General features: G+C 43.6%; 1 protein-coding gene across 1 annotated transcript in view; it reads left to right on the forward strand.

Annotated features, from left to right (window-relative positions):
* Positions 1–17,090, forward strand: part of CAP2 (cyclase associated actin cytoskeleton regulatory protein 2) — a 172,011-nt gene that overhangs the window by 142,521 nt on the left and 12,400 nt on the right. The window contains exon 7 of the mRNA XM_049765257.1: positions 16,637–16,829. Within this exon, the coding sequence (XP_049621214.1) occupies positions 16,637–16,829 (193 nt within the window). The remainder of the gene's footprint in view (positions 1–16,636; positions 16,830–17,090) is intronic.

Genomic DNA, 17,090 nt, shown 5'->3' on the forward strand with positions numbered 1-17,090 from the left:
AAAAAATGAGGAGGTGGACAAGCTAGACACAGAGGGGACCACTGTATTAGTATCCCGGGAGGTAAAGGAGAGGGATATGGGGTGCATGCTGGGAACAAGGGTGGAGGGAGGACAACATTGGTGGTGGGAATGCCCCTGATTCAATATCACTGTGTACCTAAAATATTACTGTGAAAGATTTGTAATCCACTTTGGTCAAAATAAAAATTAAAAATAAATAAGTAAGGGGCTGGAGAGATAGCACAGCAGTAAGGTGTTTGCCTTAGACGCAGGACGGTGGTTTGAATCTCGGCATCCCATATGGTCCTCTGAGCCTGCCAGGAGCGATTTCTGAGCATAAAGCCAGAAACCCCTGAGTGCTGCCAGGTGTGACCCAAAAACATACATACATACATACATACATAAATAAATAAATAAATAAATAAATAAATAAATAAATAAATAAATAAATAAATATCCACAAACAAAAAAATGAGAAGATTGGAGATGAAGGCTGTAGTCAGAGATGTCTCTATAGCAGAATGGAGTCACCCTGAGTTCTCACTCATCACTGATCACCATATCTTGATCCATCGCAGGAATCACCCCACTTCCTAAGATGAACCTCCCCACTACTATTACTCTGAATCAATAGTTTTATCTGTCTCCCCACCCCTCCTGCCCTCCAGTGGAAAAGGGTAAGGTCTGGGCCAACCCTTTTTCAGGATACAAATGATAGCAAATCCTCCCTTTCCCAATGGGGTGGCAGGAAGGCAGGGATACAAGTAAGTAACACTGCTTTAACCTCTTGCATGTGTAAGGCCCTGGGTTTGATTCCTGGCCTCAGAAGCACAAAAAAATTAAAATTTGCTTTTCCAGTGGCCTCATGCCAAGGAGACCCTCATTAGAGAAAAATTCTATTAGAAGGAACAATAGCTTAGAAGAGAAAGTGAACATAGATCTATCCATTCTTTTTTTTTGGGGGGGGGTTGTTTCACATTCGGCGGTGCTCAGGGTCACTCCTGGCTCTGCACTCAGAAATCACTCCTGTCTGACTCAGGGGACCATATGGGACCATATGGGATGCCAGGATTCGAATCACTGTCTGTAAGGTATCTTCGCTGTTAACTTTGCTGGGTATTTGTGAATTCAAGAACAGTCCCCAGAATGAGAAATTACTTCCCATCCCTTTGTCCCCTTTCGGGGGAAGACCTTGGTAATATTTATCCACAGCAAATAATAATCCACACAGACAAGAAGGATAGAGTGTAAAAGATTGGGCAAAGAGAGCCAGAGAATCCTCCTGCAGCCGGCAGCTTTCGCAGAAGGTCCCTCTCCCCTGTCCATCAAGCTATTTATTGCCAACTCCACAGCGCCCCACCTGGAAGGGCTAGGTGAGGCAATAATCACAGAACAATCCTAAGGAAACACTTTTATATACAACAATTCCAAGGATAATCTTATGGAAATTTTTTCATATACTACAACTGTCCATCCTGGCTTGGCTGCGTGCAAGGCAAACGTCCTACTGCTGTGCTATCTTTCCTGCCCAGGATCTGTCCATTCTTAATCTTGTTCTTAGTTCACTTGCAATGATTTTTTTTTTTTTTTTGAACGACAATCTCATGTCCCTACACTTGAGAATCTTTTCTCTAGCTTCTTTCTGTCAAGTGTGATCCAATCCATCTTTTGGAAAGTCACCTGTGTTTGTCGCCATGCTGGTCCATGCTGGAACAAGGCTTTCTCTCTACAGACCCTCCAGAGAGTTTCTTGCCACCTTTTATGAAATCAACACTTTGTACCTGAGACAGCAGTTTTGGATTCACTTCATTAAATATTTGTAAAGCATCTAATTAATGTGTTTTCGGCCCTGGGCCATATTTTCATTGATATTAAGGTTCATAATAAATAAGTGATTCCTTAGTGCTCAAGCTGGGAGAGGACCATACCTTATCCATTATTCATGGATAAAAGTGGAGGATGACCTTTAAGGTGTTCATTGCTCAAGAGCCACATAAGTAAATATTAGTAGTATTTAAGTCTTCAGCTTTGTTCTGAGAATGGGAACAGACATGTCTTTTCATGCAGGAAATGGCATTTAAATTGGCTACAAATGCCTAATTTGTTGGGGGCCAGTGGGATAGTAGAGGTGAACGTGTTTACCTTGCATGCAGCCAACCCAATTTTAATCCCTGTATGGGTCCCCAAGCACCACCTGCTATGATCTCTAAGTGTTGAGCCAGGAGTATGCCCTGAGCACAACCCAGTATGGCCCAACTACAAACCCACAAAGATGCCTAAGTTGATATTCCTTCAGAAATGAGAGTTGTTGGGCCCGGAGAGATAGCACAGCGGCGTTTGCCTTGCAAGCAGCCGATCCAGGACCAAAGGTGGTTGGTTCCAATCCCGGTGTCCCACATGGTCCCCCGTGCCTGCCAGGAGCTATTTCTGAGCAGACAGCCAGGAGTAACCCCTGAGCACTGCCGGGTGTGGCCCAAAAACCAAAAAAAAAAAAAAAAAAGAAAGATATGAGAGTTGTTTAAGAGGTTAAGCAGAGGGCCAGAGTGATCGCACAGCGGTAGGGTGTTTGCCTTGCACGTGGCTGACCTAGGACAAACCCGGGTTCGATTCCCGGCATCCCATATGGTCCCCCAAACCTGCCAGGAGGGATTTCTGAGAGCAGAGCTAGGAGTAACACGTGGGCTACACCGGGTGTGCCCCCCCCAAAAAAAAAAAAATAAATAAAAGGGGGTTAAACAAAATGTTTTCTCAGGAAGGGATCAAAGGTGTAGCTAGTCTTCTAAAGGCAAAACAAATCCTTCCTAGACTGTGACATGGAATCAAGCCAAGATGAAGTTGGCTGCTTCAGGCTCCCTTAGCCTTGATGGCAGCTGAGCTAATCACAGACCCATTCCCAGGCCTGAGCACCCATGAGAGTTTCTGTTCAGTTGACTTAGAAACAGAAGTTACTCGGGATTAGTATGGTTCGATTATAATACTCTGGAGGTGTTGATGTTTTTCTTTTTATTAAAAGGGCATTTTTCGGGCCCGGAGAGATAGCACAGCGGCGTTTGCCTTGCAAGCAGCCGATCCAGGACCAAAGGTGGTTGGTTCGAATCCCGGTGTCCCATATGGTCCCCCGTGCCTGCCAGGAGCTATTTCTGAGCAGACAGCCAGGAGTAACCCCTGAGCAACGCCGGGTGTGGCCCAAAAAAAAAAAGGCATTTTTCACAGAGTGCATGATTTACATAACATAGAGTAAAATGTCAATCATATTATATCAGTTATTCTGGTATGAAGATACCACCCCTCTCCAATACCTCTGTCATTTATTAAATAGGGGTCATTTGAGAGGAATAGTCATTTCTTTTTTTTAACTTTTTTTGGGGGAGGTCACACCCAGCCGTTACTCCTGGCCAGAAATCGCTCCTGGCAGGCTCCGGGGACCATATGGGATGCCGGGATGCAAACCACCTTCCTTCAGCATGCAAGGCAAAAGCCCTACTTCCATGTTATCTCTCTGGCCCAAATAGCCATTTCTTTATGACTCTTACGATCTGAAAGGAGAGCTTTAATTGAGTGATCATTCAGTTCTAGATGCTTCTAACCAGATAAAGCCAATGCCTGGGTAATTTAACCCACATGCCAATCTTGGTTCTCATCTAACTGTTGGCTATCTATCTATAGTCTGTCTCTTTGATGAGTATACAAGGCTATCTTTAACTCCCAAATTTTTCCCATGGAAAGTTTAATTTTATCCTTTCTTTTTTATGAGACACTATATTTTCCATGCTGACAAACAAACTAAGAAAATAAGGAGGGGGCCGGGTAGGTGGCGCTGGAGGTAAGGTGTCTGCCTTGCAAGCGCTAGCCAAGGAAGGACCGCGGTTCGATCCCCCGGCGTCCCATATGGTCCCCCCAAGCCAGGGGCGATTTCTGAGCACATAGCCAGGAGTAACCCCTGAGCGTCAAACGGGTGTGGCCCAAAAACCAAAAAAAAAAAACCAAAAAAAAAAACAAAAAAAAAAAAAAAAAAAAAAAAAAAAAAAAAAAGAAAATAAGGAAAGGCCAGATTCAATCTTGATAGCATCAGCAAAAACAAAACCAGACTAATAATCAAGGCACCTTCTTGAAATAATGTATGCAAAAGAGCTGGATCCCTTGTTCAAATTTGGTTGTGTTTAGTACATTCTCCTGAATTTGGCTCTGAAGGCCTGGTTTGTTTTCATCCATCCTTTTGACAGGGTTTGAAGAGCAGAAATCGTTTCCCTGAGTTTTTTTTAGGACTTACACTGAGTTAAATTAGGAGATGTAATCTTTTACCAAAGATGTAAAACAGCAAGTTGTGAGTTTTCTTCCATAAATGTAGACTTTATTTATTTATTTATTTATTTATTTGCTTTTTGGGGCCACACTTTGTGATGCTCAGGGGTTACTCCTGGCTATGCACTCAGAAATTGTTCCTGCATCACCCTCTAATTGTGAGGTGAAACTACAGGACACTCCACATCATCCTGACTTTGATGTAGGATATGGACATATTCCAGGATCCTGAGCTACAGAAACCTGACAACCAACAACAGTGACTGTGTGAAAAATAAAAGTGTATTGGCAATACAGACAACGACTTGGGTTGGACAATCTAGTATGGCTGGAGCCTAGAGTTGGTCTTATGCCAGAAAACTTCAGGAGTAAGGTCTCCTTGTATTTAGGTCAAGGCTTTTCCTTTCCATGTCCCCTATATTTTGCTGGGCCTATGCAAACAATTGCCACTCTAACACCATCTTTGCTGTGCTCCTTTGACTCATCCTTAATGAAATAATGCATTATGATCAACTGTGTCAACAATACTATAGCCTTTAATGTTAAAGGAATTACATAAATTTTTTGGCTTTAGATTGCTTGTGTACTGCTAAGAAATGTTATAATGTACTACAATCTGGGGACTTGAGGGACAAAGTAATTGTGCATGTGTTTTGTTTTATTTTTCTTAATGATTTTTGGCTGAAAATTCAAAATTAAGGTGTCAGCAAGGGGATTTCTTTTGAGAATTCTGTTTATGGGTGATTGTCTTCCCATTGTAATTTCACCTTGTTTTCTTTTTTTGCATCTTTGTCTTCATACAAAAAAAAAAGAAATCATTCTTGACTCGGGGGACCATATGACAATGGGGATCGAACCAAGGTTCATCCTGGATCAGCCGTGTGCAAGGCAAACGCCCTACCACTGTGCTATCTCTCCAGCCCCTCTAAGTGGTTTTCTGATTTAAAGCAGTTTCTGCTTCTCTCAAGTGGCTTCCTCACTCCTTCCCACCTACCATGAGCTCCCTCTCTCCAGGCCACTCACCCTGTGATATCAGAGGAGCTGAGTAATAGAAACAGTAGAACCACTCAGTCTATGATGAAACCATGATATTTGGGGCATCCACCACCTTTCTGCCTGTACTTCTGTTTGGGGATGAGTGTATTTGGAGTCCCACCTCTGAAGGTTCCAGATCAAAATGTCTCATTCATATTTCCTTCATAATTCTGGGACCATCCTTTATATTTTGACCACGTGTAGGTACTAGTGGTGCCTTAGAGGGAACCAGAAGTGAATTTCTGTTTCTAAAAGTGAAATAGGAAATATTTCCAAATTAACTTTTAGAACATTGTTCGTTAACATATGCTTAAAATAACCTATTATCTTTGGGCATGTATATTATTAAATGTTGGTGAGTATTTTCTAATTCAAATATCTTGCTTTATCAGGACACTTTTAGTGACCCTCTTGCTTAGAAACTTTGTTTTGATCGACAAGAGAAGTCTCAAAATTTCAGGAAAGGACACAAATCAGAATAGAAACTAACATCAGAAATTCACTTTAGGGCCCGGAGAGATAGCACAGCGGCGTTTGCCTTGCAAGCAGCCGATCCAGGACCAAAGGTGGTTGGTTCGAATCCCGGTGTCCCATATGGTCCCCCGTGCCTGCCAGGAGCTATTTCTGAGCAGACAGCCAGGAGTAACCCCTGAGCATCAGCGGGTGTGGCCCAAAAACCAAAAAAAAAAAAAAAAAAATTCACTTTAAGGCTGGAGAGATAGCATGGAGGTAAGGCCTTTGCCTTTCATGCAGAAGGTCATTGGTTCAGATCCCGGCATCCCATATGTTCCCCCATGCCTGCCAGGACAATTTCTGAGTGTGGAGCCAGGAGTAATCCCTGAGCACTGCCGGGTGTGACCCAAAAATCACAGAAAATCACTTTAGTTGGTCAGCCCTAAATACCCAAACCAATGTTAATAACAGTAGAATCAAGAGACCCAAGGTATAATAAGTTATACATAAAATGGACCTAGCATTGTTATGCTAGCAGTTTAGAGGGCTAAGGGTAGGGGTATGGGAGGCATGCTGGGAACTATGGTGGAGAGAGGTCAACACTGGTGGTGGGATCAGCCCTAAATCACTATCACTATGTGCCTGAAATGCAACTGTGAAAAACTTGTACCAAAAAAATATATATAAAAAAATAGAAATTCACTTTCGTGTGCCCCCCATGTTGTAGAGGGTGATTATCTTCATGTTTGCATGCAATACTTTTTTCCTGCCAATAAAAGTGTGATATAAATACGAATGTAGAGTTTGACAAATTTGGAGTGCATCCTTTTCACTACGTTCTTGATCAAAGTACATCATGCAGGAAATAGAGATCAGTTTCCACATCTAAAATGTAAACAGCTTCTAAATCATAAATTTGTGGAGTGTGTTTTTTTTTCTGCTCTAAAATCCTTTTGATTCATGCTTAGAAAAATCAGTCTTAGGGGCCGGCGAGGTGGCGCTAGAGGCAAGGTGTTTGCCTTGCAAGTGCTAGCCAAGGAAGGACCGCGGTTCTATCCCCTGGCATCCCATATGGTCCCCCCAAGCCAGGGGCAATTTCTGAGCGCTTAGCCAGGAGTAACCCCTTAGCATCAAACAGGTGTGGCCCGAAAAACCAAAAAAGAAAAAAAAGGAAAAATTAGTCTTAGAAGGGAAAGGAAAGGTAATACCATGGGGGATTAGCACATGGGAGATGCTCTGAGTTCAACTTTTGGTACCACTTACCCCCACCCAGGTTCCTCTGAATATGGTCCCATAAAAAGGAAAGAAAAAGGAAGAAAAAAAATTCACCTTCATTTCTGAAACTGAAAGCTCTTTCTTCTAACCCTTCATTCCCATTGAAGTATATGAGTGAATTAGCCTCCTCCTCTTTCATGGGCCTTATTAATAAGCCAATTGGTAGGTTTTTTTTATCTTGGGAAAAATGACAAACAGTATTTTTCAAAAACAGTCCATGTAAAACATTATGAGTACCTGTGGGTGCAGAAAGTTGGTGTAAATGTCTGTGATGAAAGAAACTCTGAGGTTTTCAAACTACTGTAAAAAAGTTTAAACAGCACTTCTAAGGTGTCACTGCCAACTGGTGAACTTGTCAGGCAGGAATGAAATGTGAGAAGAGAGAAAGAGAGAGGAGAGAGAGAGAGAGAGAGAGAGAGAGAGAGAGAGCGCAATGGTGATGGTGTTGGGATGATGGCAGTAAGGGAAGGTGGGGTCTGTACACCTACATAGTTTCAATTCACACTCTTATGATCTCCACAAATACTTCAAGATAGGTGATTCAAAACACTACCAGCCCCACACCAGTTTTATATAAGCATCATCATTGAAAAGCTGTCATGGGCTGGGCCAGAGAGATAGCACAGTAGTAGGGTATTTGCCTTGCATGAAGCCAACCCTGGACAGACCTGGGTTTGATTCCCAGCATCCCATATGGTTTCCTGAGTCTGCCAGGAGCAATTTTTGAGTTCAGAGCCAGGAGTAGCCCCTGAGTGCCACCAAATGTGTGGCCCCAAAACCAAACTAAAAAGTAAGTTTAAAAATTAAAAAAAAAAAAAGAAAAGAAAATCTGTCATAAGGTTTGCGATTCTCATATGATATTTTTGTTTTGTTTTGAGTCTTCACAGAAATTCTGGAAAGCACTGGGGCTCTCTCTCTCTCAAGGTGCTTGGGAGGCTATTTAGTGCCCATATACTACATAGAAACTGGGCCCTCAGGGCCAGAGCAATAGAATAGGAGGTAGGGGGTTTTGCTTTGCACACAGCCCACCTGAGTTCAATCCCCCAACACCCTATGTGATCCCCTGAGCTTGCCAGGAGTGATTCCCGAGGACAACCAGAAGGAAGCCCTGAGCACCATTGGGTTGCCCCAAGACAAAAACAAAACAAAAAAACAAACAAAAAACCTTAGTTTGATCTGGGACTTAATGCATTCTAGGCAGATGCTCTAGCCTTCTCTCTCCTTCTCTCTCTCTCTCTCTCTCTCTCTCTCTCTCTCTCTCTCTCTCTCTCTCTCTCTCTCTCTCTCCCCCTCCCACCCTCCTCCATAGAGAGCGAAGGGCTAGGCATTGGGTCATCAATTGCTTTTACCCTTTCTTCCTTTGAAGTAAATTCTATTAAAGAGGAGGGAGAGAGGCTGATGCATTCAGGAGAGAAAGAGAGAGAGAGAGAGAGAGAGAGAGAGAGAGAGAGAGAGAGAGAGAGGATACAGGCTTCTGAAAGAGGAGGGAGCCAATGATGGAGAAAAAAGGAATGGTGGTGATTCAAAATGGTCTACACAGGTCTCTGGTTGTGAGTTGTTTTGTTTTCTTTTTAATTGGTAGAAACATGAATCAAGAAATAGTTGTCCAAGGGCCAGAGTGACAGCACAGTGGTAGGACTTTTGTCTTGCATGCGGCTGACCCAGGACTAACGATGGTTCGATTTCCGGGATCCCATATGGTCCACCAAGACTGCCAGGAGCAATTTCTGAGCTCAGAGCCAAGAGAAACTCTTGTTTTTGATGTGGCCCAAAAACCTAAAAAGAAAAAAGAAAAAGAAAGAAATAGGGGCCGGAGAGATAGCATGAAGGTAAGGCGTTTGCCTTTCATGCAGAAGGTCATAGGTTCGAATTCCGGCATCCCATATGGTCCCCCGTGCCTGCCAGGAGTAATTTCTGAGCATGGAGCCAGGAGTAACACCTGAGCACGGCCGGGTGTGACCCGAAAAAAAAAAAAAAAAAAGAAACAGCTGTCCAGAGACTGGGGCAGTAGATCAGTGAATAGAGCATTATTCTTTTTTTTTTTTTTTTTTTTTTTTTTTGGTTTTTGGGCTACACCTGGTGGGTTAGTCCTGGCTATGCGCTCAGAAATCACTCCTGGCTTGGGGGACTATATGGGATCCAGGGGATAGAACCAAGGTCGGTCCTGGGTCGGCCGCATGCAAGACAAAAGTCCTACCGCTGTGCTATCTATCCAGCCCCGAGAATTATTTTTGTATGCAACAGACCTGATGAAAAGTATTAGAGAGGTCCCACTCGAAAAATAGATTATGAAGTCATTTTTGTGGGCTATTTAGAGCCCTAGCTGGACAATTCTAGAATTTACTAGAAAACTGAGTAATGGGGCCGGAGAGATAGCATGAAGGTAAGGAGTTTACCTTTCATGCAGAAGGTCATCAGTTCAAATCCCGGCGTCCCATATGGTCCCCCCCCCCCCCCCGTGCCTGCCAGGAGCGATTTCTGAGCATGGAGCCAGGAAAAACCCCTGAGCACTGCCGGGTGTGACCCAAAAACCAAAAAAAAAAAAAAAAAAAAGATAAAATGTCCTGAACTATTCTTAAAGTTGCAGGCTAATGTTGTTTATATGTGTGCTGGAGGCCCCTTGGTGTCTCCCAAGGGGAACAGAAACCTTTTAGGACCAAGATCCACAAAGGTTTGAAGTTATGGCCTGGACCAAGACTTCAGACACCCCTTTACTCTGTTCCCCCTTGAACTCACTCTCCTGGTACTTTTCCTGTCCATGTCACAGAGCTGGGCACATAGAAAACTGCACCTCCAATTACTTCCCTGCGCTTGCCTTATGCCCAGCCCTTGGTGAGGTGGTGCTGGGTAAATGTGGGGTGGACTGGCCAATGCACTCACCCACTCCCACTTACTCTTCATCTGCAGAGATAGGTCTGCTAGCTTATTGTTGGACTAGAAATCTTAGAACTTAAAATGTGGGAAGTGAAAATGTCCAAACAATTTAAGTTTCAAGGACAAAATTACAGAAAACCTTCATAAAGTTTCCTCCCTCTCTTCCCTCCCTCCCTCTTTTCTCTTCCTTCCTTCCCTCCCTCCCTTCTTTTCTCCTCCCTCCCTCCCTCCCTCCCTCCCTTCCTTCCTTCCTCTTTCTCTCCCTTTCTTCCTTTTTCCTCCCTTCTTTCCTCTCTCTCTCCCTCTTTGCCTCCCTCCCTTCTTTCCTCCTTCCTTCCTTCCCTCCCTCCCTTCCTTCCTCTCCCTCCTTTTCTTCCTCTTTCCCTCCCTCCCTCCCTTCCTTTCGCCTCCCTTCTCCCCCTCCTTCCTTCCCTCACTCCATTCCTTCCTTCCTCTCCCTCTCTTTCTTCCTCTCCCTCTCTACCTTCCTCCCTCCCTCTCTTTCTCCTTCCCCCTTTTCTTCCTTCTTCCCTTTCTCCTTTCTCATTCTTGTTCGTTTGTTTGTTTGGTTTTTTAGGGCCACACCCATTAGATGCTCAGGGGTTACTCCTGGCTACGCGCTCAGAAATTGCCCCTGGCTTGGGGGGACCATATGGGACGCCGGGGGATCGAACCGTGGTCCTTTCCTTGGCTAGCGCTTGCAAGGCAGACACCTTACCTCTAGCGCCACCTCGCCGGCCCTCCTTTCTCATTCTTATTTTAAGACCTGCAGATGCTGCTCTCACATTTCTCTTAGAGGTGTTGAGTGAATCATGCAGTGGTGGGGATTAGATCCAGGGTAGGGTGGGGTGCTTCTTCCTGGGGGATTTGCAAACTCAGCCTGTTGAGCTATATATCTCTGGCAGAAAAGTTACAGATGTACCTTTTCATTGTTGTTGTTGTTTTATTCTTTGCTTAATTTTTTGGCGGGGGAGACAAAAATTGGGGCTGGAAAGCTAGCACAGTAGGTAAGGTACTTGTTTTGTACAGTTCTATCCCTAGCACCCCATATGGTCCCCCAAGCACTGTAAGGAGTAACCAACCCCTGAGCATCACTAAGTTTAGTCCAAAAAACAAGATTTTAAAAAAAGACAAAACAAAAACTTTTTGTTGAAAAGTATTAGAGAGGTCCCACTCGAAAAAATAGATTATGAAGTCATTTTTGTGGGCTATTTAGAGCCCTAGCTGGACAATTCTAGAATTTACTAGAAAACTGAGTAATGGTGTTCATAGTGGGGATAAGAGTGAGTTGCTTATTATGTATGTAATAATTTCTGCCAGCAAGAACAATGTGGAGATTTCCTTTAAGAACCGGAAGTAGTTTCCTTGTAGAATGCTAAATTCTAAAGTCATCAAATTATTTTTACACTGTGAAATAAATATAGACATGCTTTTCTTTAAAAAACAAAGACTAAAGTAATAAAATGATAAGCAATTATTTCAAATAACATTTCATGGAAAAATTGATGTACCCAACCAGTAGTAGTATAGATATAACTTTATTTATACAATAATATGTAAATAAAGCCTGACATGCGCATACAATAGGTTCATTATTTTATAGTTGTACTTAATATATTTAAAAAGAGGAGGCAGCTGTTCATGGTTCTCAAAATCAACTTAAAGAAAGAAAGAGACTTGCAGCATTTTTTAAAAGTCTTTTTTGCCTTCCTTCAACCCCCTCCCCCAAATAATCGAACATCTGCTCTCAAAATTAATCTTAATAGAGCTTTCAAAAACAGCCTTTTTAGGTTTGGGGCTCTGTTCTCGCCACTGAAGTGAACTTTTGACCCTGAATATGGTCATTCAGACTCATAATTGTCCCTCTATTTCATTTTTTTCAGTTGTCATCAGTTACTGTAACTTTCATGAAATGTGTTTTTCCATTTTTTTTCCACTCTAAGCTACTTTAGAAACTCATTTCATCAACATAACCAAATAGTCTTTTTTAAAAAAGCCTTTGTGGGGATCCTTGCTGATGACTTCAGCTGGCTTTTCTCCCTTTGAACCTCTGTTTTGGATCCCCCCACTTTGCTTCACAGCCTATGTCACAAGGCTCATAATGATGTGTGTCCTCAGCTTTTAGACATATAAGCCTATATTCTAAAAATAAAGTTTTCTAGTGCAATACACTGTAAGCTCATTTTTAATAAGCAAAGAGTTTATTTAGAAAGACCATTAAGATTAAAACAATTTATGAGAGCCAGCGAGATAATACAGGAATCCTGGTGTTTACTTTACATGTGGCCAATATTGGTTCAATCCCCAGCACCACATATGGTTGGTTCCCCAAACACCACCAGGAATGATTCCTGAGTGTAGATCCAAGAGTGACCCTGAACACCAGTGGGTGTGGACAAAAAAAAACCCAACAACAACAAAAACAAAAATACATTAATCTCAGCCTGCTTATGAAACAGAGACAGGAAAGGAAGAGATAGGGTAATGTCTCTTCCTCAAGTTTGAGCACTAGATGAGAAATGAAGATTTGTGGGGTTGGATAGATAACATAAGGACTCAGGTGACTTGTCTTACAGGCAGTCAAGCCCAGTTCAATCCCTAGCATCAATATGGTCCCCTGAACTCTACCAACAGCAGTGATTCCCTGAGCAGTGCCAAGTATGGTCCAAATGAGAAAAATAAGAAAGAAACCAAGATTTGGGCACAAGTACCCCCATTACTGAAACCAATGGGCTCCAGGAAAAATAAATGAATAGAACTGGAAGCTTATTTCTAGAATCCAGAGTCACAAGGAGCCAACTTGGAGGGTGATTTGATATTGAGGTACCAGTGTTCATGCTCAGAGCTTCCTAGATCCTCTGAGCTCCAAGACTGGCTTCTTACCAACTGTAGGATCCCATCCTTGAGACTTGGATGGAAACTGAGCCAGTTATGTCCCAGCCCTCAGCCCCACTCCAACTTTTGTTATTTACCTAAGACCCAAGGGCAACTCTCAGCACTATAGTCCTTGCCTCTGGTTCTTTCACTAGGCGAATGACTTCTCCCACCACCACCATCCCAGGGGAAGGGATGGGTTGTCAAACCCAATAGTGCTCAGAAGCTATTTCTGACTCTCTGCTCAGGTGCGACCCCTGGTGGTGCTCAAGGGACCACAATTAGTGCTGGAGGTTCAAATGGGATCAACAACATGCAAGGCAAGCACTTGCTCTCCTGAATATCTCTCTGGCCCCTATCAACTATTTCAAACTAAATTTAAATGGTTTAAATAGTCTGAGTAGGATGGCTTTGGCCCCAGCCTCCCTCCATATGATAGCAATTATAATCTAAAAGTCTTACACTAAGAAAAACCTTTAGAACCAAGCAGATACGGACTTGAGTTATTCCTCTGCCATTTACTGGTCACATAGTAATGGCTTTCCTGTCCTACTTTTCTATTTTATTTTTGATGCAAGCTGGATTTTTTTAAACAATCTTCATAATGTTATGGTGATAAGTAAGCACCACTTCAGCTCCTGGCCTCATGTCATTGTCCCAAACTTGTCCCCCAATTCCCTTAGAGACTTCAAAAATGCACATATGGAAACAGAGCAATAGTACAGCAGATAGGGTAGTTGCCTTGCAGGCAGCTGATCCAGGTTCAATCCTTGGCATCCCAAAAGGTCACCCAAACTCTGCCTTGACTAATCCCTGAGTGCACAGCCAGGGGTAACCCCTGAGTGTTGCTGGGTGTGGCTCAAAAACAAAATTTAAAAAAAGCACAGATGTCTGGGTCCCACCTCCCCAGAGAGCATTTCTCCAGCAGAGTCTTAGCTTTGGGACATCTGACCAAACCTCAGATGACTCTAAAGGCCAGACAAGTTTGGGAAGCCTGGCCCAGAGCTTGTGCTAATCTAAGCTATAAATAACTGGAACATGAATGGAAACACTCATTGGCACATACGAGACTTTCCAGAATTCTTGGCTCCCTTCCCTTCCCTTCCTTGACCATCTTCCCTCTGTTTGTCTTGGGATTTCTGGGATAAAGTGTTCGCTGGTGATTTTAGTGCATGTGGCTGCCTCTCCTGGGCAGGCATAGGGGATGATGGGGAAGAGTCCTGGTGTCATGGACTGGAATTGCCAGGCTGAGGGGTAAAGAAGAAGGAGGCAGGAAAGTTTAGTGATGCTCAAGAGGCAGCCCCCAGAGCTCCTGTTTAGGGAAAGTCTAATGAAATTTGTTTTCCCTGTCTGCTGTCCTGAATGCTAATCGTAAAGTAACCTTGGAAACCAGAGTCTAGTTTTGTGCTCTCAGCGCGGGGCAGGCATGAGTCAGAATATACAAAGGAAAAGTCAAGGCCGAGTTTCAAATGGGTCCTGAGTTCGCATCTTTTTGGCTTGTGCTGTCAACATTCCTTGAATTGGAGCCCCTGGATCAGCCCGCAGAAGATTTCAAAGTTCCCAAAAGTGGGGTGTGTGACTTAATTGATTTCAATGCCCTTTCATGGCTCATGGAAAAAACAACTCTGGATCCTGAGAATCAGCTGGATTCAACTACAATGATGAGGCCAGGATCATTCCTCAAAATAGGAGCTTGGGAAAGGCTGGAGAGATAACACAGCAGTAGAGCGTTTGCCTTGCACGCAACTGATGTGAACAGATGGTGGTTCAAACCCTGACATAGCATATGGTCTCCTGTGCCTGCCAGGGGATGACTTCTGAGTGCAGAGCCAGGAGTAACCCCTGAGAGCTGCTGGATGTGACCCAAAACCAAAAAAAAAAATAAAAATAAAAATAGGAGCTTGGGAAATCTGTCTCGTTTCAAGGGGCCTGTGGTTACCTGTCTCTGCACCAGATTGAAAAGTTATGCGTTTATAAAACCCCATGGTTTTCTATGGCTGCAGTATTATTTTGTGTGCAACGCTTACATGAGCTGATCTTTTTTGTTTGGGAGCAAATTCTAAAGTTTCACCCAAGTAACATAATAGAAAACAGTGGAAATAACCGGGGTGAAGATTGCTCAGCCTCAGAAATGGTGCAGTCATTTTCTGCTTGACCTGAGAATTATGACAGATAGAGTCAGGCTGGTCTTTCTTAGAAACAAAACAGCAGATTCCATCTTCGGGAGGCCAAAGCCCCAGCTCGCTCTGCTTTTAACACATGCTTCTGAATAAGGTCAGGATCTCTCTATTTTGTATGTAGTTCTTTACTTAGTAGGGATAGAGAATTACCTTGAAAATGGCTTTTTTTTTTAAATGGAAAACTTCCTGACACTGATGTTCTATAAGAATGAATTGGTTGTGAAGAAAGAATATGTTCCTATTTAATTTTTATGTAATAGTTAATGTTTCTACTTGGTGCTGAAAACCAAGTGGCCCCAGGCTACTTTTATTTTTTTTTAATCACTCTCAGTTGTGTATGTTTCTGAATAATTTTTAATTGCATTTTGGTTGCAATGCCTGAATTAGGAATCATGTTTTATTTCAAAGTTTCACAGTAAAGTAAAATATAAACTGGACGTGTTGTTCATGTACATTTTTGACTAGTCTTTCAGCTCTTCGAGAACTTTATCACTAGGATTCTCCGAAAAAAAAGGTTTAGAGGCTGAGAGATAATACAGCAGTAGGATGTATGCCCAGCATCCACCCACCCTAGGTTCGAGTCCCAGCATGCCCCGGACAGGCCAGCATGGAGTTCAGACAGTATCCCATCCTCTAGTCTTGCATTGAACCAGTCGCCAGATTTGTTAAAGAAACAAACTCAAGGCTTCCTGAGCTTGCTTGGGAGACCCTGCCCTCACCCCCCAAAATAAACACCTCTATTGTCTGTCATCTTTTACTGCCATTTTAATTTGTTATATCTTCATGTTGAAAACAAAGATGGGACATCACAGAGCAGAAAATATGAGAACAAGCCCAGACCTTGCTCAGAAAGGATCCCAGGTGGAGTTGGTTCATGAAGAGTCAGCATTGGAGAAACCAAACCATGAGAGGGGCCTGGGAACATGTCACCTTTGAGGGTGACAGACACTCTCTGAACTCAGCTGAGCCTGGTGGTAGGAGTCAGGATTTGAAGCCTACAGACTTGAATAAGAGCTGAAGAGTTTTTGAATCTCTTTGTTTAGCTACTCCCCAAAGACTCAAAAATGTTATTTCTATGTACGCTGCCATATTTGAGCTTGTCACTCCTCTATTTGGCACTTGCAAAGTATCCCATAGAGGGCTGGAGTGACAGCACAGCCTTACACACAGACAACCCATGATGGACCTGAGTTCAATCCCCAGCATCCCGTATGGTCCCCGGAGCCTGCCAGGAGCAACTTCTGAGCACAGAGCCAGAAGTAACCCCTAACCGCCTCTGAGTGTGGCCCCACCAAAAAATAAAACCAAATGTCCCATAAACTGAACCTTCTTATCCATTATGATTGGCAACACCCCAAAAAACAGGTTTATTCCCTACTAGAGCTTCAGAGACTAGTAGAGAGCAGAGATGCCTTTGTTTGCCCTGGGTTGGCAGCAAGACTCTAGACATGCGTTTTCTATTGATTTGGCTGGATGGCTTAGATGTTCTCCATACTGGATCCCCAAGTCCTTCCAGACAGACCCAATATACCCCCAAAGGTGCCCTTTGTGAATTTGAAACTCTGGACTCTCAGTAGCAGCACCTGAAGTGGCAGATTCCCAGCAACCATCTCAATGGCATGTTCTCTTTCTCTCTGCCACAGGGCCCGGTGGCGTCGTCAGCCTCCTCGCCAACTGGTTTCTCCCTGGGGCCTGCACCTCCTCCACCCCCTCCCCCTCCCCCTCCTCCAGGGCCACCTCCCCTTCTGGACAATGAAGACCACCGAAAAGAACCTTCCTCTCCTTCCCGCTCTGCTTTATTTGCCCAACTCAACCAAGGAGATGCCCTTATTAAAGGTGAGGAAGTCACACTGCTCAGCTGCCATCATTCCACTCCTGGCCCAGAAAGCAAAGCTCAGAGCCTGCAGCGATGGAAGCATCATTCTGTTCCCAGGGCCAGGGAAGGCGATGACCTGCCACTCATCACCTTGAGCTAGATAGGCCCCAGGGCTGTTGCACGGAGCAGAAAGAACTCAAAGACTCTGGGTTCCTAGTGGACCACACTGCCCTCTATCAGCATTTCAACCCCTGAGGTTTCAGCACTGCCTAAAACTGAGG

Source organism: Suncus etruscus, chromosome 18 (genome assembly GCF_024139225.1).
Source record: "Suncus etruscus isolate mSunEtr1 chromosome 18, mSunEtr1.pri.cur, whole genome shotgun sequence".
NCBI lineage: Eukaryota > Metazoa > Chordata > Mammalia > Eulipotyphla > Soricidae > Suncus > Suncus etruscus.